The following is a 24,504-nucleotide window of genomic DNA, read 5'->3' as shown; positions in this document are numbered from 1 at the left end:
ACGTGCCCTTAGCGGGAACCGAACCCGGGTCTCTCCGGACCGCAGGCGGTCACTCTAACCGCTGAGCCAAACCGGCCAGGGCTAGAAAAGTTTATTTTTAATCTCCATGAAATGACAACATAAATAGGACAAATCAAACTTTGACTTAGAAGAATGCATCTTTTCCTGTACTGGAGAGATGGGAAAATGGGAGATGATTTTATTCTGTACTATTTTCTGAATCTATATTCTATGCCACAGGCTCCCTGGAGCTAGAGTGGGCAGAAATGTGTTCAGCAATCAATGCCCTGAGGTTAAAATGAACACTGACTTGCCAAGACCTCCCTCATTATGATGAAATTCCCCTCCCTGTGCTCACACACACAACACAATTTCTCAAATGCTTGTTAATTCTCACTAATACAAAGAAGCAAATACATATCTCCCTTGCCTTCTCTTTTTAAATAGAGTATATTCTTATTGCTCCATTATTTGGAGTTCAGACTGCTATAAAGGGCTTAAACTGCAAGAGGAACATTGCCTTTTACGTTATTATGATCAAATATGAATTTAGAAAAGGGAGGACTAGAAGCTTAGTTTCTCTTGAACTAACAAATTCATATAGCTGACAACATCAATTAAATAACATAAAATCTATTCATTGTTCTATCCATTCAAGATCAAGTTGAAGTTTAAGGCAGACTAATGGCTGTCACATGAGGCTACTGTTTGTCAGTCTTCCGTGAACTCAAGCAAAAAAAACCCAAGGAAATTGGAAAAGGACGGCATACTGAGTCAGAGAATATTCACATTGTAGGGAGACAGCTCCAAAAGAAAGGAAGCTTCTTGTACTGAATTTGGCAGTGGTACAAGTTATACAAGGAGGCCACATTTCAGTGTTGAAAAGTTATTCTGCTACTTTGAAGTTGGGATGAGTGGGAAATCACGTTATATTTTATTGCTTGCTTAGGTGCCAAACATCATGCCATCGCCATGTTATACCGTCAAATATCCTGGATGGAAAACACTATGTTGTTTCCTTTCTTCTTGTGCTGTATTTAGAGTATGAATTGAGAACATGAAGAAGCAACATAAATGAAATTCTAGAAAAGAAACTAGGCTCAGAGAGCCCCCCCAAAATTAGATATATTTTCTATTCTGCCCAGGGGGCCACATTTTCCTTAATCACTAACGACAGAACATAGAGAATAAAAGAACCGATGGAGCAAAAGGGAGACTGGATCCTCCCCTGAGAGGCGAGAGGAAACTCTTGGCGTTTGATTGAGACAGAAAAAAGAAGTGATGATAAAAAGAGTGTGACATCGACCCATTTTGGGGGGAAAGAGAAAGGCAAGCTCATCTCTGAGAGTAGAAGATGAGAGAGAATTGCAAAACTTCACATCTAGGAAAGAATTTCTCCTTTTCTCAGCACCTAAGGAAATGTTAGGGCTGAGCAGCTCTGGGGTTCCCTCTGCTTGAAGTCCACGGTAGAGTGGGACCACCACACACTTGGAACAGAGCTACATCCGACTCTGGTTCTGGCTTTCACTTGGTAAGTATTCCCTAAATGGTGGTTATCTTGGTTTGGCTTTCCCCAGAAGCAAACTCAGAGACAAGAACTCAAATGCAAGTAGTTTATCTGGGAAGTACAGAAAACTGAAAGGGAGGTAGGCAAAGGAGGCAGCGAAAGGCCGTCCATACGCCTATGACCGTGGGCAAGTGCGGCTTCATTCTGCCAGGGCACCTGTCCGGACCTCGGTTATCCCACCCCAGGGATGGGAGCGGGGGCTGTTTACCTGCCAACCCCACTCAGCCGGGTTGAGGGTTGCTCCCAGAGTCATTAACCAGGTGGTGAAGAGGAGGCAAAGTCCTTAAGGGAAGAAATGCAGATGGTTCCATCGGAACTCAAGTCAATGTGCATAGAAGCGAAAGATGAGGAAATGTGGGTGCGGCAGCAACTGGGTCAGCTTCGCGTGGTATAAAAAGAAACAATACACTTGCCCTCCTTGGGTGCAGGGACTTTGCCGTTGCTTCCCCATTGCGGTCATATTTTAGGCATTCAATAAATAATGTGTTGACTAAATATGAATGCATGAAATACTTTAGCTTTAAATCCTGGCTCCATCATTTAAGGAAAACCTCTTTTCTCATATATGAAAACAAATCTCATTCTAGGAAATAAATAACAGAACCTAACATAGTGCCTGCCCCACAGCAGGAAATGAGAGAATATAAATACTGTCACTATATATCCATTTCCTTTTCTACCACAGTCCTCCCTTCTTTATTTTGCCTTCCTTTATTAAGAGGAAAGGTGGTTGTAGTACTTTATAGTACCAGAGTTCAGAAAGTTGCAATGCATCTCGGCCCACACCAGCAGTTTCTTCTGAAAGGTCAAATTCACTGGCTTATATGTGCAGGGGAAACTGGGATAGTAATTCTTTTTTTTTTTTTTAAATCATCCTCACCCAAGGACATTTTTCCATTTTCCATTCAGGTAGAGTGGGAGGGAGGGAGAGGAACAGAGAGAGAGAGAGAGAAACATCGACGTGAAGGGACACATCGAGTGGCTGCCACCCGCACAACCAACCAGGGCTGGGGACAAACTGCAACTGAGGTACATGCCCTTAGCGGGAACCGAACCCGGGTCTCTCCAGACCGCAGGCCGATGCTCTAACCGCTGAGCCAAACCGGCCAGGGCGGGATATAATTCTTTCAAGAGAGCGCCAGCAACTTATTTCATTGTAAACACTGAGCCAGAAGCACCGCTACGCAACTGTGAATGCAATCCTGAAGAACAAGACTCATTCTTTTAACCTTCCTGCTGCTTATACTTAGGTCATTGATTGCGTTGTTGTTGACCTGCTGCTCCGTAGTAATTACTCAAGAGTGAGAATATGAAAAACAAACAGACAAAAAAATCAAGGAATAGCAGGAAAGTGTCAGGCATTTTCTGCCTTATTTTCAAAAGTTTACTCATTCTCCTATTCTTCTTTTTACATTAATCTTCAGACATAGCTGGAAGGAGAGAGGGAGGAAGAGAGAGGGAGAAACATCGATGCAAGAAAGACACATTGACTGGTTGCCACCCACACAACTGCAACTGAGGCACTTGCCCTTGGCTGGAATCGAACCTGTGACTCTCCGGTTTGCAGGCGACACTCTTACCTCTGAGCCGTACTGACCAGGGCTCATTCTCTTATTCTTTTAATGCTCTGTCTCAACACACAACATGTGTATTTATTCCTGAAGCCCAGCCAGATCCTGGGTCTGAATTCCAGCAGCTCCTTTCCCAGTTTCCATGGGACAAGGCCTAAAAAATGTGAACTTCTCAGAGGACTACACACAAGATGTCAAAAGCTTAAATGATACACATACGTCTTCCTCCATTAAAAATGTTAACTTTTCAAAGGAAAAGAGAAAGGCAATTCGTTCTAGAAGTCTAATCTTTCTTTCTACCCTCCAGCAAATGTGTGGCTCAGGATATAATTTAATACCCAAAGTGCTAGGCACTTTGTCTGACTAATCTGAAGAATGTTCATTTCACTTAAATTGCAGGTGTTCTGATTCCAAATTCATGTCACAGTTATTTTTTAATGTTGAGATCTTTAGAATTCTAGGATCTGTCTGAACCAGTTTCCCCGGAGCCAAGAATGGGTGAGGGATGTTACCAAGCAGCAAGGGCTTTGAAGGTAACAACCCTGTGTGGGTGTCCCAGAATTATGCCAAGTGACTGTACTATTAGGAGAGCCGGAAAGTATACCTTTCAGGGCAGATGAGTGCTAATGAGAGTCATGAAACCAGAGCAGACAGCTGAGTGTGGAGACAGCTAAGCAGTAGACAAGCTGGAAGAGCAGAACTGATGTGCTCTATTACAAACTGAGAGCTAGAAAAGGACAAACAAAATGACACAAAATTTGGTACAGCGGATACTCCTCTGTGAAAGAGCATCTGTTGTGGTGATCTTATAACCAGGTCTCTCCACCAAGTTGGGGGCATGGACTTGTGGTACCCCAGAAAATCAGGGCTCTAGCCGTTTGAAGCCCGAGTCCGGTATTAACTGGATCCAGCCCTTTAAACTGTTTAATGTTCATTTAGTGAGTTAGTGTTTCTCCTTGGTAACAGGCTTGATCTGAGGGTTAAGGTTTTATCATGGCTTCACCATGAGATGGAATGTATCCAGGTCAAGAGGTAAGCCATAGGTTTTTGGCTTGTGGGGAGGAGAGACTTTAAATCAATTGAGGAGACGAGGGCATGATAGAAAAACAAAGGCAAAGATGATGACTGTGTATGAAGATGAAAACACAGCCAGATCCCAGTCAACAAATAACCATCAGAGAGGTGACCTGAGACCAAGGCCAGAACCTTGGAGAAGTAAAAAGGTAGCAGGAAGCAGGGCCTGGGGAGGTGTAGGGAATCCAATTTAATTCCCAAGGTTGATGTCTTACACACACTCCTCATTTCATGGTGAAAGCTGCCTTCAAGCCATTGAACTGCCAGTATTTTTTTAGAGAGGGAGGAAGAGGAAGAGAGAGAGAGGGAAGGAGGGAGGGAGAGGGAGGGAGAAAGAGAAAGAGACAGAGATCAAACCCGAGACCCAGTACATGCTACTGGCAATGAAACCTGTGACCTTCCAGTGCACAGGAAGATGCTCCAACCAACTGAGCCCTACGGGCCAGGGTGAGCCAATTCACACATCCCATTTCTTTCACTTCGTTTATCATGACACGGGACAAAGCAGATGGAAGGAATCTTTGGAACTATAAAAATTACTGCAGTTTTTGCTTTAAACGGCATTTTTTTCAGAACCTTCAAGTTTAAAGGGTCTTAGATCAGCTCCTATCTATTTTTTATGACCTTAAGCAAACTTCCAGTTTCTTCATCTATAAAATGGAAATGAAATGGAACTTACAGCTCAAGAGTTTTATGATGCTTATGCGAGATAGCATGCCCTTTACAGAGCAGGACCTCCATGGATTTAGTCATATAACAAAAGCAACCCCAGGAAATCTTGTTGGCTTGAAGTGAAAAAAGTGCCAAGAGATCAACAGTTAGGGGGTAGAGCAGGAGAACTAATTAAAAAAGATGTACTGTTACTGACACATCACTACATAAATCACCATAAATGCTGGCAGTTTTCTTTTGGAAGTCCCTGCCGTGCTGTACGCCCAGGAAGTGCTTAGGAGCACACGAGGGAGAGAAGAGAAGGTGGCTTTACGAGACAGCACTAAAAAAATTGTCCCAGAGTTTCAATACATGCAATTGGTTCCTCCACTACTGGCAGAGAGAGACTCGTGGTGTGATAACCCTCACACCCCACATTTAAATCTAGTTCAGGGTCCTTTCTACTTCCCACACGGTCCCATATGATCTGACCCTGGCAACCCTTCCATTTTCATATCATACCACTCTCTCTCTTTGCTGTATACTGAAAATGTGTTCCCCCAAAGGTATCTGTTGAAACCTATTTTCCCAATGTGATGGTATTTGGAGGTGGGGCCTTTGGGAGGTGATGAGGTCATGAGGGTGGAGCCCTCATAAATGGGACTAATGACCTTTATAAAAGAAACTCGAGAGAGTTCCTTTGCCCTTTCTGCCATGTGTGGACGCAATGAGAAGGTACCATCTCTGGACCAGGAAGCGAGCCCTCTCCAGAGGTTGAATCTGCCGGTGCCTTGATCTTGGACTTCCCAGCCTCCAGAACTCTAAGAAATAACTGCCTGTTGTTGATAAGCCACCCAGTCTATGGTATTCTGTTACAGCAGTCTGAGCGGACTGAGACGCTTACTACAGCACAACACTGACCTTCTTATTTCTGAAACATTTCAAGACTTTTCTGGCTCAGTCCAACTTACAGACCTCTTTGTAGGTCTTATTTCTTATTTCTCATCCATCAGGTCTTAGTTCAGATGTCAGCTTATGAGAAAACTCTTCTTTAATTACCCTATTTAAAGTTAACCCTGTCCCCCATGCCTCTGCCCCATAGACACTACCACTTTAGAACCCATCATTTTGGGGGGTTATTCCTTTTTTAAGACATTTTTCAAAATATGGTTTTATTGATTTCAGAGAGAGGGAAAGGAAGGGAGAGGGAGAGAAAGAGAAACATTGATGAGAGAGAGAAACATCGGTAGGCTACCTCCTGCACACCCCCTACTGGGGATCAAGCCTGCAACCCAGGCATGTGCCCTGACCAGGAACTGAACTGGTGACTTTTTGTGCATAGGATGACACCCAACCAACTGAGCTACACCAGCCAGGGCTGGGAGATTTTTCTTAATAACACTTAGCAAACCTTAAATTATTATATACAAACATATTTATTGCCAGTCTCTTTCTACTGGAATATAAGCTCCATGAGGGCAGGAAATTATCTGTTTGGTGTTTCAGTGTGAGGTAGCAATTGTTGGCCATGATACAGAAAAGCAGCCAAGTATTAGCTTGTTATGTAAGTTGCTAATTTGCTTGGTACCTACTATTCTTGCACCAGTCCATATCATCATATCATAACTAAACTCTGAATTCTGTTTTATCATTTCAAAGCACTGTTGTATAACTTAATCCACTGGATACTTACAACAACTTCATTAGAGGAGAATGTTTCCTTTTTAAAGATGAGGAAACTGGGGTCAGGAAAACTAAGTTACTTGCCCATGGTCACATAGCTCATAAAAACTAGAGTTGACATGAAACCTCTTTATTTTCACTCCAAGCCCTATAGTGTCTGGATGTGTATTTGGCGACACTGGATAGTCTTGCCTAAAATGAAAAGAGAAAAGATAGCATAGAAGTTACAAACCTAAATCAACAGAAACATAGCAAAGAACATTTAAACACAAGACTTTGGACAAATCTCATAAATCTCTAAGATAAAATGCTGTTCAAAATGGAAAAGAATATAATGACTAGATGCATGAATGGCTGAGGAATGAAAAATGGCAGTTGATGTAAGAGCAAATTCAGGCTCAGATGCCCAGGACAGAGTGTTCTGCACAGCGGTCTGCCAAGTCAGAAAAGCCTCCTGTGAAGGCAGGAAAGAATTGTTACTTCCATTTCACAGATCTAGATACACAAGTTCTCTTGTGTGGGAAAAGTCACTGGAAGAGGGGGAGAAACAGTGCTTAAATGTAACAGAGAAGTCTGCCTTGATTTGTTTCGTTGAGAAGGGCCTGGAATGTCACCATGTGAGAGATGGATGGACTCCTGGGATGGACCAAGCAGGAGAATACTGACTCTACAGCTCTTTGGGTCAGGATGTTCGCTGGTTGGAAGTACATCAAAGGGAAAGATGTAGAAAGAATCTGTCTGTGGGTTAGTTCAGATCCAGAAAGTCTTTTGGGGTTTTGTTTTTTCAAAGATTGATAGAAAGTCTCTCACTATGTGTCTCCACTCACATTGTGGGTTCACTAAAAGGAGACAAATATTTCTTAAATTGCATTTCCTACATAGGAGGCAGGGCCTTGGAAAAAATATTAGCTTTAAGAGAAAGCAGAGTTCTTACTGATGCTAAGATCTCTCTGGCACTCGACCTCAGCACACTACTTGAAAAAAAGCTATTTCCAACAGCATTGATAGGATCATAAGCTCAGTTTGTGTCTAAAAAATCTAACTCTTTAAGCAGGAGTTTGACAGGTAACTTCCAAAGGTTAAATTAAAACATGAATTTCTTTTTTCCTCAATCTAATTCAACATTCACCAAACATTAAATGTGTGCTAGACATCATTAAATTAAAAGTCAAGCTCAACCTACTGCCTTTTTTTTTGTCCCTTGAGGCATTTTATTTGCATGTAAGTACATATTAGATTCTGTGTGTCTTTGTCTTGGTCTGTGATGTCCACTAAGTTTGTCGGTACAATGAAACCAACGGAGGGGCGGAAGCAGGTTGTTCTGCTATTTTCCTATATCTTTAAGTTGCATGTCAAATCTTGGGCCGATTACCCAGCACTTGTTTAACCTGCCTGTGAGATTCATAACAATTTTTCCAGCTCTGTGTTATCAATAATTTCAAATTTGCCATGTAACCATGCTTCATCATCACAGTTAGAAAACAGACGATGACTGTGGAGTATGGCCTAATAAGAACTTGGCATTTGCCTCTCTTTTTGGCATTGCTGATATTCTTGAGAGCATCAGTCAGAGCATTCAGGTGCACAATTATGGTGGCCCGGAAAGATGGAGGAAAGAGCTTCCCTTACTTCTTTTTTGGTACGTGCCTCCTCTAGTGGGAACCAAACTCGGGACTCTCTGGTCCGCAGGCCAATGCTCCAACTGCTGAGCGAAACTAGCCAGGGCTTACCTTATTTCTTTAAAACAAGTTTTACCAGTATCATATTTGCACACTACCCTCAACATCTTCCTCACAAAGATTTTAAAGAAGATCCCTTATAATATTCCTTTATCTTCTTCTTTGTTCATTAACACATTTTCATTTTCATCCATTGCTATACACAGTTTTATCACTGTGGATTAACAGAAAGAAGAAAAAAGAGAAGGAAGAGAGAAGGAAGGAAAGGTCCTTAGCTTCTAGAAGTTAACATCCTAACAGAGGAGCTAGCATTCATAGAAAACTATAAACAGTACAAATAGAAAGCAATTATTTTCTCATTAGTTCAGCTTTACACACACACACAATTCGTTTGCAAAGGCAGAACCATCTTGGCAAATAAATGAACTTTATTGGGTCTCGGTTTTCTCTCTGTGCAATGAGGAAGCTGGATTAGATGACTGCTGAGATTTTTTTTTTTTCATTTTAAATTTGTTTATTTCTTACCATATTTGACATCTCATAGTATATACCAGAAGTGTCAGTACTAAATGTCTTCTGTAAATCATTGTCTCCTTTTCCAGTTAAGACATCTAAAGTATAAAACATTAATCTGGAATGGGTTAAGCCCTGACAATCTAAGGCTAAAATTCTTTATAGCTCTAAAACCCCATAAGGCATTTCACATATATCGAGCATTTTTTATGTGTGAAATGAGAAGTACTTTGCTAGGAGAAGCGGAATATACAACTTGAGTAAAACTCGTTTGGCTTTACAGATATTACTTATTGGCAGGATGCCAAATGCAGACCACTCCTGTGTTAGAAGAGGCTCGGATGGCGAGCTGGGCGCGGAGAGGAGGAACCAGTGCAAGTGCAGGACCGAGAAGGAGGGAACCACGAAGGAACACGTACATTAGCTTAAGGACAGTAGAGGGATGAGGCTACCCAGGTATGAAGGACACAGGGTGTTAAAGGAAAGAGCAAGAAAGGTAAGGCGAGAACCTCAGAAAGGACTGGCTACTGTGAAAATCCAGTAATACGCTGATCTAGCTTGGTACTTGTGAAAGATGACTTGGGGTAGAACTAAATCAACCAGCCCAACGTCTTGGGGAACTGCCTAGAATCAGTTTCACATTGAATTCAAGGACCGTGGTTGAAGAGCTGGTAAAATAAGCATTTTAGTGCAGAAGAGATAGGCCAAGAGATTGGACAGCTGCTGCCATTGTGCTGAAACTGAAGAGCACCCAGGAAGTTAGAAGCCTGAAAGTGCTGAATCGAGACAGATGAATAAGAAAATTCAGAAATGAGGAAAATCTCCACCAGTTATCCAGGCAATTTAAGTATGTTCCAAATGAGTAATTTCCTAACCGATGGGCTGCTTACATTTCTAAGGCTTCTTGCAGTGCAGTAAAGTAGTTATTCACTTTAAAATGGCAGATTGTGGCCTGCAGACCAAAGAGTGTCAGGTTTGATTCTGGCCGAGGGCACATACCTTGGTTGCAGTTCATCCCCGGCCCTGGTTGGGGCCATATGGGTGGCAACCAATCGATGTGTCTCTCTCACATTGATGTTTCTCTCTCTCTCTCCCCCTCCCACTCTGTCTGAAGATAAATATAAAAAGATCCTCGGGTGAGGATTTAAAATAATAATAATAAAATAAAATAAAATGGCAGATTGACTGGGATGCTTTCAATGATTCTCTCCATAGAAGGAATTATGAAGAGGACTCAGGGATTAGATTATATCGCTAAGACTAGAAAAACCCAATGAAAGAATCCATTCTAAAGTCTGAGTGGTGTCAGCCAACAGGAAGCCGGGGGACATATGTTTGAGGGTGCCTCTGACTTCACATAGCAGACACACAAGACTCCCTGCTACCGATAAAGCACGGAAAGATGGAGATGGGATGGGGTTAATGAGCCGAGCCTCGGTAGACAAGGCCCGTAGGAAGGCTGTGACTTGGACTAACAGGAAGAGGATGATGGTGTTATAGGTAGAAGAAGACATTTCCAAGAAGGAGGGGTGATGATGTGGAAGATGGAACCAACAGCATTTAAACAGGACATGGCACAGAAGAGTGCCCAACCAGAGCAAGATACCTGCCGGGGGTAGGAATCAGGAATACGTGTTCTAAGTGTTGATAATGTAAGACACCAGGGCAATGGCGTGTGCCTATATATATATATATATATATATATATATATATATACACTTTTTTTTTTAAGAGAGAGAGAGAGAGATAGAAACATTGATGGCTGACTGCTGCACACCCCTCACTGGGGATGGAGCCCGAAACCCGGGCACCTGCCCTAACGGAGAATTGAACTGGGACCTTTCAGTCCATGGGATGACACTCAATCCACTGAGCCACACTAGCAGAGCTCTCTTGTGTGTGACTCTCGTGTGTGTTGAAAAAATTTTTTCTAGCCAGGCCGGTGTGGCTCAGTGGACTGAGCGTCGTCCCATGAACTGAACGGTCCCAGTTCACTTCCCACTCAGGGTGGGGTTGCAGGGCTTGATCCCCAGTGGGGAGCCAGCAGGAGGTAGCCATTGATGTTCCTATCTCTCTCTCCCTTCCTCTCTCTCTCTAAAAAATCAATAATAATAAAAAACATATTTTAAACACACACAAGAGAAAATATCTATATTTTTTTCTACAAATTATAGCAGGGGCTAAGAATACAGGACCCAGGGTCCAGATGTGTAGCACCAGTACTCTTGTTGCAACAGGTACTTCTGAGCTACCTGCCTTCCAACCCAGCCCTCTGACACATCCAATGTTTTGGGTTTTTTTCGACAAATGCAATTATTTCAACAACAGGGCCATTCAGAACCACTTCATTTATGAAAATACTGTTCCAGGGGATGTGTGTTGATTGTTTAAGTATTTATCTGCTGGTGACGACTCTTCTATGATTATACAACAGTCTAACTTCCTCCAGGCTAATGGGTTCCAGTCACCAATCCTCCAGAGAGACCAGTGCATCCAGGACCTGGGGGCACCCACAGATTCTGGGCGGGTTTGCTTAGGATTTCCCCGCACGTTAACTAAACCAGGCCTCCTCCTTCGCAAAGGCCGAGTCGGACCACACGGACCTCTCTTTGGCTGGAGTGCAGATGTTAGTCTTCTTGAGAAATCTTAGGTCACAGAAGCCAGTGAAGCACATGTGGAAATGTTAACCCTTTGAAGTGCACAAAAGATGCCTCTCCAGGTGAAGACTCCATGAAGGTACTTAAAATGGTAAGTGGCTCCCCCTTATGGGTCTTGAACCCCTCACAGGGGTTACTTGAGCCATAATCATACCTATTTTATGGGACCGTATAGGACTAAGTTTTTGTTGTTGTTTTCCTTTAAGAAATTGTAAAATATATATAACAAAAGACTAATCCCATATTTTACCCAGATACTAGTTCTAGAATCTAGTTAGGGCCAAATACTTGGTAGGCAATGATGATTGAATGGCACCGTGTGTCAAGTCCACAAACTCTGGGGAATCAGAATGCCTGGGTTCAGATTTCAGCTCTATCACTTACTGCTTGTGAGAGCGTCAGAAAATTACTCAAATTCTCTGGCACGTGTACAAAATTGGCATAATATTATTTAATATTACCTTCCTCAGAGAGTTGTGGAAATTAAAGGAGTTAACACATGTGGGTCATTTAGAATAGAGCTTGGCAAGTCCTCAGGACGTGCTAGCAGTTGTTGTTGTTGATTATTGTCATGCTGTTACTTGAGTTATGAACCCTCAGGGCAGGTGCATCCCAGCTGCAGGTGAAACCGCTTTTCTCAGCCACAATGCAGAGTAAGTCATAGTGAAATCATGCTGCCAACTTCCTGAACTATTAAATTACTTGAGCTTCTGCATACAATCGCTATTTTTTTTTAAAGTTACCCTTTCTTTTTGAAGTTTTCAGATTACACAGGCGCTTTCCTCACCCCCACTTTTCCCTTTTCAAGGACTTTAAATCTCAAAGAAAGTGATTTGGAAATGGTTTCCTTTATTGCCACCCTTTTGTAGTTCTGTTTTTCCCCATTCATTCCTGCCTCATTTGTACCAATAGAAAAATGATACTTCATTCATTATATTGTCATCCATACCTGGCAGCTTATAACTGCTTTGTATAAATGTACGTGCCTTTCATATGTATGACTCAGTGTGTACTGCCCCCCCCCCCCTACAATGGCAGTCACCTGAGATTGGGAGAATAGCATATAGTTGTTAGCAGTATATGAGCTCATGTGCAGTTTCTCATTGTCCTAGAAAGAAGATCTGGGATATGCACAATCAGCCACTAAATTTCACTTTAGTTTCATCCCTGGTACTGTCTTAATTATATGGACTTTTGTCAGTGTTCAAGCACCCTGTTGGTAAGAAAAATAATGCTGTCTCCCCACAAAGATATCCACGTTCTCATTCCTGGGATCTGTGAGTATGTTAGGTTACATTGCAGATGGAATTGAAGTTGTCACTTAGCTGATCATAAAATAGACTTATCCTGGTGGGCCCAATCTCAAGGATCCTTAAAATCAAAGAGGGAGACAGAAGTTAGAGACCAGAATGATGCAATGTGAGAGGGACTCAACTCACTATTGCTGACTTGAAAAACAGAGAAAGGAGTCCATGAGCCAGAGAATGTGAACAGCTTCTAGAAGCTGGAAAGGGCAAGGAAATGGATTCTCCCCTACAGCCTCCAGAAATGCATACAGCCTTGCTGACACCTTGATCTTAGCCCAGGGAGACTCATATTAGACTCTCACCTACAGAACTGTACAATAAAAAAAGCGTGTTGTTCTAAGCCACTACGTTTGTGGTAATTTTTATAGCAGCCATAGGAAAATAATACACGCTCCATCACTGGAGATCTGCCGGGCATTCTCATCTCTCAGGACCCCACCTCCCTGCTTACACTGTCCACTGCTCTTATTTGTCTTTGCTCATAGAAATTATTGAGCACCTACTCTGTTAGATCCTGGGAATGCAACATAAGACACAGCCCTTTCATTTACTCAACTAACATTTGTGTACCCAGGCTCTGAGATAGATGTGGTAGAGATGAAAGTTTAAAAAAAAAAAAAAAATAGTCCCTGCCCTAAAGAGACTACCTATCTCAGCTTGTAAATCAGGAAAACTTCATAGAGAAGAAGAAATGGAGCTTGGATGAATATGAGTTTGCCAGACAGACACGATGGGGAAAGATTTTTAAGAGTTTTGAAGCAATGGGACATTTGATATCTGGCTACTGCATATTAGGAACAGAATTTTAAATTGTATTTCATTTTAGTTACTTTTAATTGAAATGGAAATAGCCACACGTGGCTAGTGGCCACCATATTGGACAGAGCAAATTACACCCTCAAAAGGAAGGAGATTGGCTTCTTTTTCCCCTTTTCCACTTCTTACTGAATGGAAAGCAAATGTCGTATCAACTCACCTTGGACCAAGCAGACAAGGCCTCACCCAAGGGAGTAGTAGGGATTTGGGTCCCTGACACCATGCAGCCATCTTTCAGTTTGGCTTATGTCCAGATGGTTATGTGAGAAAGATATAAATGCTTGTATTGGTTAAGCTATTGCTATTTTGGATCTCTGCACAGCAGTCAAATTCGTATAATGAAAGCATTTGCTGAGATTTTTTTCGTTCCTTTCTTTATGTGTGTACCAGCCCCTATGTTAATTGCTTTAAATGCATGGTCTCATTTAATCCTCACACACTCTGATAAGGGAAATAATATTATACCTCTATTCTGCAGATAAAATGGAGTCTTTGAGGAGTGGCTTATTCGTGGTAGAATTAGGTCTGCCTGAGGGCAAACTGTGTTCTAGTATACAGACACATAATATCTTATCATGAAAGGCCAGGCAAATTGAGTGTACAACCAGAATTTTTAAATGCAGAATGACACTTATGTTTGTGGCAGACATTTTCTATTGTCTACCCAGTACCCATTCTCTCCTACTTTTTTTTTTTTTTTTTTTTTTAATCCTCACCCGAGGATATTTTTCCATTTTTTGTACAGATAGAGTGGGAGAGAGAGGAAGGGAGAGAGAGACAGAAACATCGACGTGAAGGGACACATCGAGTGGCTGCCAACCGCACGACCAACCAGGGCCGGGGACAAACTGCAACCGAAGTACATGCCCTTAGCGGGAACCGAACCCGGGTCTCTCCGGACCGTAGGCCGACGCTCTAACCACTGAGCCAAACCGGCCAGGGCCATTCTCTCCTTCTACTTGAAAACAACCCCAATTTGTTCAAATAATGGGCGGAGATTCTTTGACACCAGGAAGGATAATTTCCTATTGGATAATCCAGGAAAGAAATCCTGACTGGTCTAAATTAGTCCTGGGCATCTCATTCCCCTCAGCCAGTAAGTGGTCTGAGGGTAGGTATGTGGCATAGTTCTGATTAATGAGATGTAAACAAAAGTCTGATAGGAAGGGTGTCCCTTTCCACACAAAAAGCCAAAACCCTGCCCAGAATGAAGATGCAATGTCGGAGGTGTGGCATCCATCATGCAACCATAAAGACAAAAGAATGGCAGAGTGGGGAGATAAGTGAAATCTTTGTTGACATTATTGAGCTGCTGCTACCTCGGGACTGCCTACCTCCACAGTTCTTGTAATACAAGAAAAAAAAATCCAATTTATTCAGGCCACTATAAATCAGGATTTCAGTTACTTATAGCTGGAAGGCTTCCTGATACACACACACACACACACACACACACACACACACACACACATCTTGTCTTTCTTAGGAAAGAAAAGGAAAAGTCACACAGTTTACAGTGGTACCCTGCACACTCTTGGCTGACTGCTAGAAATCCCTTTCCACTCTAAGAATCATTTCTGTTTCTCCCAAGACACAAATTTTGGGGAATATCAAAACTAACCTTAAGTAGGTAACAGAGCTCAGGCAAAATGCATATTTATCCCCTTTTCACCCTCAAACAAACAAAAAAAATGTTCCCTCAATTACAAATGTTTCTTAAATAATGCATGCGTATGAAAAGCACTTGTATTCTGTTTTAGACTATTAATATTCTGAAATTTTAAAAGAAATTTCTGTAATCTCTCTTAATCACTGTAGTTTAAGAAAAAAGCAGAAATACTAAGCCTGATGTATAAAATGGATTCATTCAGTGGGCAAACCTACCCACTGCAGAGATAAATAATTGAGTCATGTTGCAAGATGACTAAAGTTTAAAAATTGGCTTAAATACATAAATAAATAGAAAAGGGAAAATCGTGTTTTGCCCTTGAATTACACTGAAAGCTGATTTAATTCTCCTCTCTGAGTGTGCTGAAAGCAGTAAATAATATTTATATACTCGATTATCCAGAATTTTGGGATACTAAATAGTTTTCAATTGAAGGGAGAAAGAACATACTTTTCTATCCGTATGTTAAATAGAGGCACACATACAAAACCAAACTATGCCAACACCTTAACCATGTTAATCTTTAATCAGATTTATAACTAAAAAGATCATGTGGTAGCTTGTTTTATACTATTTCATTCACAGGAGTAAAGAGATTTTATCCATCAAACGAGCACATTTTTCTCCAGGATTTCACAGAATAAATGAGCTAGACACATTTTTCTTTCAAACACCAAGTTATACAAAATATTTCCAGATATAACCAGCAAGGTTTGAAACTGCAAGTTAAGCAATAGTCAGGCAATTCTCAGCAATTTTTTTTTTTTTTTGAACTTTGAAATTCTATAAAAGTTGAAAAAGCAATGTGAATAAAGACAATATTAGTAAAAGAAACCTACCTTAGAGATGATTAACGGTTCTCCGTGCTCCAGGCCACCTTTCAGTGTAAAACCCCAGGGAGCTCCTCCCTGCAGGAATGCTTCCAGATAAATGTACCCTCCCGCGGGGGTCCCGGGAGGACTTAGTGCGGCACGGAGCTGAGTCTCCTCGAAGTTCTCTGTGGTTCTCATCATGCCAAACACATGATCCCGCGAGTTAAATTGTAAATGCCTGAAGCAGATTCAAGAAAGCGGTGCTTCTCTTATAGCACATTATCCTACCCTTCAGGATACGCTCCGGCCAAGAGAGGTTTTGAAAAACAAATTCTTTCAGATGTAAAATGTTCTTCTGAGCTGAACTCCAAGATGCTGACCCAGAAGGATGTCTCACTTCAGCGTTCTGTCAAGTCTGCTCCTGGAATTCCCGGGGCTCACTGAAGCCCAGAGTGGCACCTCTCTCCTCTCCACTGGAGAAAACTTTCCACGGCACTCCCCAGACTGCTTTTATTCACACACACACACAATAAAACATTGTCTGTATATCTTACAGAGAAAATTAAAATAGTCTTACAATATAGTAAGGAAATTGCCAAACTTCAAATGAATACTTCATTTTTGATTGATTATCAGCCCTTTCTTCCTCTCCCAGTGAAATTTACCATTACAATAGCCTCCCCTCTCCCTAGAGGTAGCTTTGAAAGAAAGAAAGCACTTACTATGCTTCTGCTCACTTCAGAATTTTCAAATGTGTCCCAGGGACAGAGAAGCTGTGCTAAAACTTTTTGCTTATGTTTTTCAGCAATAAGTTCAGAGTTTATTTCTTGCCAAAAAAAAAGTTTTTGCAGGATGTAGAGAACAATAAAAAAAAAAAAAAAAAGTCTGGTAAATTAATCCTCAGTGGAAAAAATATCCAGGAGGCAGCCCAGCTCTTTCTTTGGTATTTTCACTGATAATCAGCCCAGGCTGCTGGGCCAGCCTCTTGCCTCCTCTGAGAGAGAGAGTGAGGGAGTAAGAGGAAAATGGATTAAGGCAAAGAGAGGCACTGCAACCTCTGCACAGTAAGCACTGCTATGCAGAATTCAGTTCAGCACAAAGACCTGACCAATCAAACAGCCTCACAGTTGATAAAATACCATACAGATGGATAATTGCTGGGGAGTAGCAAGTAGTTGATAGAATAGCCCCACCTTGTACCAATTAAACCAGAATCCCTGGGGGCAAGACACAGGCCCGGCATTTTTTAAACTCTGGGCATTTCTACTGTGCAGCCCCGTTTGAGAAGCACTGCCCTAAGCAGTGAGTCAAGGTGGTAGCACAAGGGCTTTATGTTTTTCATTAGAAGAAAATACCAAGTATAATATATGAGCAGCCTCTCATCTTGAAATAAGATTCTCCAATCAAATCTCTGCATGTTTGACTCATTACAAACAGGAGGCAGGTTTTCTTTGCTATTTTAATTATCTTAATTAAGACAGTTATCTATTTTTTAAATGAAAAGAAATAGGGGAGGAGGGAGGCGAGGATGGGAAGAGAGCAACCAAATATCTATATCTATATTTATATCTATATATCTATATCTATATCTATATCTATGTCTATATCGCATGGACACACATGAGGCAGAATGCAGGGAGGCAAAGGGGGAAAAATGGGGGACATCTGTAATAGAATCAATAATTTAAAAAAAAAAAAGCAATGTAGGAATTATGTCCCAAACAGCAAGAAGCATTCCCAAAGATACTCTGACTAGTAGTGTTGCTATACTTAGTCTCACATAGACAGCTGAATTTAGAGAAGTGAAAAAGAGAAATGATTTGTGTTACCTTTCATTTTAGTTAATTTCTGTTACCTAATTTTACTGATGGTCTTAATAAGTATATTAGTTTGGTAGGGCTGTTATAATAAGAAAAAGAAAATGAAAAGAAATACTTAATGCCTGGCAAGTAATAGGCACTCAAGGCTGAATATTGTTTTGATTTCAGGTTATTGGTGCAATTTTATAATAATGTTATAAAAAATTTAACATTACTACTTTTTATTTTAAAATTGCACAGTACAAGATAACTACATCTTTTACCAAAAGCCTCAGCTATTAAGTTACTGGAACAAATTAGAATTATTTCTAAAGAATGTTTGTTAAAACTTTTTCTGTTTAAAAGTATGTGGTAATAGCCCTGGCCGGTTTGGCTCAGCGGTTGGAGCGTCGGCCTGCGGTTGGTTCGATTCCCGCTAGGGACACGTACCAAAAAATAAATAAAAGTATGTGATAATGTAAATTATGTTGGAAATGGGGGTTAAAAACTACTGTGGGTTTTTTTGTTTGTTTGTTTTTTATTTTTTATCCTCACCCGAGGACATTTTCCATTTTTTGTTCAGGTAGAGTGGGGGGGGGGGAGAGGAACAGAGAGAGAGAGAGAAACATCGATGCAAAAGGGACACATCAAGTGGCTGCCACCGCACAACCGACCAGGGCCGGGGACAAACTGCAACCGAGGTACGCGCCCTTAGCGGGAACCGAACCCAGGTCTCTCAGGACCGCAGGCCGACGCTCTAACCGCTGAGCCAAACCGGCCAGGGCTACTGTGGGTTTTTATACCAATTTAATTTTGGTGTTTGTACTTATAATTAATGAAAAGTTAATATACTAGAGAAGCAGACATAATATGCAATGTCTAGACGGATTTAATGAACAACACATGACAAGTGTTACTGATTTTCAGTAGTAACTTCATCTGAGGGGCTCAGAGACAAAAAAAAAAAGTAATATCTCATTTTTGTGGAATCTTAGTATTTCAGTGGAAATGTGGCAGGCAGTTAGACAGACATGAGCAGAAAGGATGATGGGCCAGGTACAAAAGGTCACCAGGGTGGAAAGTCCTGGGAACCTAGCAATGGACAAAACTGGGAAAGCAAAGACCTCACCCCCAGTGTAACCTTTCCTCCCCTAGCATACCTCTGGTTGTGCGGTTTAGATCCCTGATCTTCATAAAACTGGCCATTCGGGTTTGGATCCTCCTCTGGCATGTTGCCAGCCATGCAGGTTAGACCACCCCCACCCCCACCTTCCCCCACCCTCACCCCCACCTTCCCCACCCCCACCCCCCTTAGAGGGGAAACTGGAGAATAGCCCTTAAGCATTAAGCCCCAAGACAAGGAGGTTCTGACCGACATCAAATACGTCTAGGCTTCAGTTGTGTTTCAACTCCAGGTGTAGAAAAGCATCAAAACCAGATGAGGAAAGCCAGGGCTGACCTCAGGACCAGCTGCATTGACTAATGACCCCCTGCCCTGGCACCAAACAATCCGTGGAGAACACGACCCTGAAAGGACACACCTGGAAAGCTGATGAATATCCTATTGAGATCTTCCTCTGGGATTGCCCCTAAACTTCACCCTTAAAAGCCCTAGGATGGAGGATTCACTGCTCTCTCCCTTTCGGTAGCAGGCAGGTGCCTTTTCCAGCCCCCTCTTCTTCTGCCCAGGTGTGTTACCTTTACCCCTTTCTCTCCTACGCGCCAAAGGCCCCTTCTTTTGCCTCTGTAACTTGTTTCCTGAGCCCATTTCTTCTGCTGCTCACTTCTTCTACCTCTGTGACTTTCTAAATAAACATTCTCTTATTGTTGAGTCTTGGCTCTGAATTCTTTCCTAGCCAGAACTCAAGTACCAAGGTTGCTGAACCCAGGTCCAGCCTGACCCCACTGGTCTAACACCTGGTGCCATCCTTACTGCCAGCAGAAACATAAAGTGTTCCAAATGAAAGTACATTATATTTTTAAATCAAGTCATAAGTAAATGAAAATTTTTTTCTGAAAGTTGTTTTTATGACACTTATGATCTTGTCCTGGTTCACTTTGTAAAAAATGGGATTTTACTTTAATTATTAAAAGTAATGAAGCCAAGCCCTGGCCAGTTTGGCTCAGCGGTTAGAGCGTTGGCCTGCGGTCCGGAGAGACCCGGGTTCGGTTCCCGCTAAGGGCGCGTACTTCGGTTGTAGTTTGTCCCCGGCCCTGGTTGGTCGTGCGGGTGGCAGCCACTCGATGTGTCCCTTCACGTCGATGTTTCTCTCTCTCTCTCCCTTCCTCTCTCTCCCTCCCACTCTATCTGTACAAAAAATGGAAAAATATCCTCGGGTGAAGATAAAAAAAAAAAAAAAGTAATGAAGCCAAGACCAGCTGGTGTGGCTTAGTGGCTGAGCATTGACCCATGTACCAAGAGGTCACCGGTGCAATTCCCGGTCAGGGCACATGCCCAGGTTGTGGGCCAAATCCCCAGTAGGGGGATGCAGGAGGTGGCCAATCGATGTTCTCTCTCATTGATGTTCTCTCTCATCGATGTTTCCATCTCTCTCTCCCTCTCACTTCCTCTCTCTTTAAAATCAATACAGGGGAAAAAAAAAAGTAATGAAGCCAAAAAAAAAAGTAAAGGAAATTAGAAAAAGGTAAGCAGTGAAGAATCAGTGCTTGTAGACTAATGAAACCTCTACTTATATTATCACCAAAAATATTTAACATAAATATTTAATGAAAATTTATTTATAATCTAAGAAATATGTAAAACTTTGTTTAGTGGATATTCAGAGTGGTAACTGAAAGATCAGGATTAGAATACGTTTCCCCCATCTCCCATTGCTCAGATTCAAAGAAGTTAAAGCTGCAAGGGACAACCCCCCACCTCCCAACCCCCTCCAGGACTCTCCCCCCCATTGTGATTTTAGAGGTTAAGACTTAGAAGCCAGAAAAGGTTAAATGATCTGACTAGAGCCATCCTGCAAGCAGAGTAATGGGCATAAAATTAAAATCTTCTACACTTAGGAAACAAATCTCAGTTTAAGATAGGTCTTTTGCATAATTTATGGAACAAAGACAACTTTTATGTGGCCAGCATTTCTAATTCACAAGGGAAACTTCTGTTAGGGCATGTGATTTGAATCAATTAGAGAATGAAATTGGACCCCCTCTCCTCCTCAGGGAGAGAAAACCAACCCTGTTGTCTCAAGATGCTGACAGTGGAGGGAACAGGGCTGTAACTGAGAACGGGGTGGTTGTCTTTCTGAATCCTTGCCGTCGGATTCAGGCTTTCTGGTGGAGGACTTGTTTACCTGGCCTGCTCAGTATGTCTCTGGAGAACCACTTCTTCACCTGTCCTGTGACGCTGGTGAGATGACCCTGCTCTGATTCCAGGGTTGGATATATGAACTAGGTGTCAACCTTGGCTCAAATGATTAGTATATGGACGGGCATGTGACTGAAGCTTGGCCAATGTAATAACTAGACGTTTTACTGGAGCTAATGAAAAGGGGCATTTTCTCCTGCTGCTAAACTGGTAGGTACAATCCTGGAATTTACAAACCCAAGAAGGAAGCCAGTCCCTAAGAAATCAATCCAAGATATGGAGACAGTCTTCTGGTAATACCATTTTAGCCCCGGGCCTACTCTACCTTATTTAAACCAGCAATTCTCAAAATATTTGGTTTCAGTTCTCCTTTGCACTCTTAAATATTATTCAGGGCTCCATAAAAATGCTACTTATGTGTTATATCTATCATTATTTACTGTATTAGAAATTAAAACAAAAGAACATTTAAAATATTTTTAATCCATTTAAAAATAACAAATCGATTATAGTATGTTAAAATAACTAACATTTTTTAAAGTGTTTTTTTTCTTTATTGATTTTAAAGAGAGGAATGGAGAGGGAGAGAGAGATAGAAACACTGATGAGGGAGAACATCGATTGGCTGCCTCCTACATGCCCCTCACTGGGATTTGGTCCACAACCTGGGCATGTGCCCCAACAGGGAATCAAACCAGTGACCTCCTGGTGCATGGGTTGATGCTCAACCACTGAGCCACACCGGCCAGGCAGTATAACTAACATATTTTTATGAAAAATCATTTTATTTTCTCAAACAAAAAGATTACTGAGAAGCACGACATTGTTTTACATGTCTTCAAATCTCCTTAATGGCCAGTTGAGTAGAACACAGTTGGGTCCCCCTATCTACTTCTGCATTCTATCTGTTTGATATCACATTCCACATAGCTCCGAGAAAACTCCAAGATCCACTGTGAGAGAACAAGTGAATAAAAGGAAAGTAGGTCTTATTGTTATGAAAATGGTTTTAATCTTGCAGACCCAAAAAGGTGTCAGGGACTCCCCAAGATCCCTAGACTACACTTTAAGAATTGCTGCCTTAACCAGAGGCAGCCAGCCATACCTGAGGCTACTTCACTCTTATCAGTTTTGTGAGCCCATAAATACACAACTCCAACTGTTTATTTTTTCCTTAAACAGTTGGAGTTGTGTTTCTGCTACTTGCAACTGAATGAGTTCTGAGTAATACACAATGAAACCCTTCATGGTTCTTCCTGGTTTGAGAGAAAGATTAGGGAAGCTTAGTACTGTCTCACTGATAAAGTTTTGAATATTTTCTTTCTTTCTACTGCTTCCCTCCTTCCTTTGGCCTCTAACTTAAAATTACTACCACTTTCTTAATCAAATTCCTTTCCTGACAAATTGATCAAGCACAGCTCCCAACTTTACTTTTTGTTTCTATATGAAAAATTTCCACGGTTGGTGATTGAGTTCACTGTTGCTCTATTTCTGTGAATGTGGCTCCAAGGCAGAAAAATATTTCAATCATATTGACTCTCCCATTTGTCTGGCATGCCTATACCACTCTTGTAAATGTCATTTGCCTAATCCTTGTTTGACAGCTTAGAAATTATGCATTACTCTATTTGTTAACATCACTTAAGGAAAAGTTAATTTGTTTTATTCAAAATTCTCGTTTTTTTTTTAATCCTCACCCGAGGAGATTTTTCCATTTTTTGTTCAGATAGAGTGGGAGGGAGAGAGAGAAAGAGAGAGAAACATCGACGTGAAAGGGACACATCGAGTGGCTGCCACCCGCACAACCCAACCAAGGCCGGGGACAAACTGCAACCGAGGTACATGCCCTTAGCGGGAACCGAACCCCGCACTCTCTGGTCCGCAGGCTGATGCTTTAACCGCTGAGCCAAACTGGCCAGGGCAATTCTCGTTTCTTGATTTGAATTTTTTCATGGTAAGCCCCAACATTTTTCTCTTTATCTTTGCTATCACTTTAAATATGATTTTTAACTTACTGGATTTTTTAAATGCCTCTGAATTTAATATTTCAAAGATTGAAAAAAATGCCACTAGATTACATCTAAAAATAAAGTCAGAGTGACATCTAGTGGATCTTCTGACCAACTAAATAATCATTAAAGTAACTGTAGACAATAAATTATTAAATTGTAGGTTTATTTAGTCGTTTTTACAAAGAAGGTCTCAGAACCATCCTAAATAGACAAAAATTGACCTTGTTTTAAAGTTTGCACAATCTCTCTAGGAAACCTTTCAGATGCAAGAAGAAGAACCTCTTTATGTATCTCCATCTTAAGACTGAGGAAAACTCCCAGCAGTCCTTCCCTCACCTCTGAGTGCCAAGAAGCCTCCCTGAAAACAGCCCTTTGGAAGAGGGATGAAAGCATATAGATGAGTTTAAAATAATCAGGACCCACCAGCTAGAGTGTCCCCCGATGCAATGTATGGTTCTGTAGAATGCTGTTTTGAAATCTCAAACAAAATTGGGATTCTGTGGGAAAGCAGGAAGGGACAATGAATATTGGACATGCAATTTTACAGCATCCACTTCACCAACGACCATAAGGGCTGTCCCAAAACTATCAAAGCACAGTCCATTTAAATCTTTTGGGACTGATCAAAATGTTGTATGTCTTGAAGCGGGTAGTTTCACAGGTACATATATCTGTCAAAACTCATCAAATGATACACTTTATTTCTTTATTGATTTTAGAGAAAGAAAGGGAGAGAAAGAGAAACATCAATGTGATGGGTTGCCTCCTGTATGTGCCCTGACCAGGGATGGAACCTGAAACCTGGGTATGTGCTCTGGCTGGGAATCTAACTTATCACCTCTTAGTATATGGGACAACGATCCAACCAACTGAGCCACACCAGCCAGGGTTTGAGTGATACACTTTAAATGATGCAGTTTAAGAATGAAAATTATATCTCAATAAACTTAGTTTAAAAAAAAAAAAAGCAAGGATTCCATTGACAGATGAATGGATAAACAAAATGAAATCTATACATACAATAGAATATTACTCGGCCTTAAAAGGAAAGCAATTCTGACACATGCTACAATGTGAATGAACCCTGAGGACAGTATGCTAAGTGAAATAAGCCAGTCACAGAAGGACAAATGATTCTACTTATATGAGGTACCTTGAGTAATCACATTCATAGAAACAGAAAGTAGAATAGTGATTGTCAGGGTTTAGGGAGAGGGGAATGGGGAATTCGTGTTTAATGGGTACAGAGTTTCAGTTTAAGAAAATGAAAAAGTTTGGGAGTTGGATTAAAAAAACTTGATCAACTCTAAAAAGAAAAAACATTTCTACACTTAGGATGGTATATGAAAATCTTCTTGTAAAACTAGTTTCAAGA

At 41.4% G+C, this 24,504-nt stretch overlaps 1 protein-coding gene across 1 annotated transcript in view; it reads right to left on the bottom strand.

Annotated features, from left to right (window-relative positions):
- The window catches only part of LOC118626653 (protein Shroom3-like), a 113,474-nt gene extending 97,274 nt beyond the window's left edge, over positions 1-16,200 (bottom strand). Inside the window, exon 1 of the mRNA XM_036256675.1 lies at positions 16,027-16,200. Within this exon, the coding sequence (XP_036112568.1) occupies positions 16,027-16,200 (174 nt within the window). The remainder of the gene's footprint in view (positions 1-16,026) is intronic.
- Positions 16,201-24,504: the final 8,304 nt, after the last annotated feature.

The sequence above is a fragment of the Molossus molossus genome, unplaced genomic scaffold (genome assembly GCF_014108415.1).
Source record: "Molossus molossus isolate mMolMol1 unplaced genomic scaffold, mMolMol1.p scaffold_m16_p_1, whole genome shotgun sequence".
Classification (NCBI taxonomy): domain Eukaryota; kingdom Metazoa; phylum Chordata; class Mammalia; order Chiroptera; family Molossidae; genus Molossus; species Molossus molossus.
This window is presented reverse-complemented; position numbering and strand designations above follow the sequence as displayed.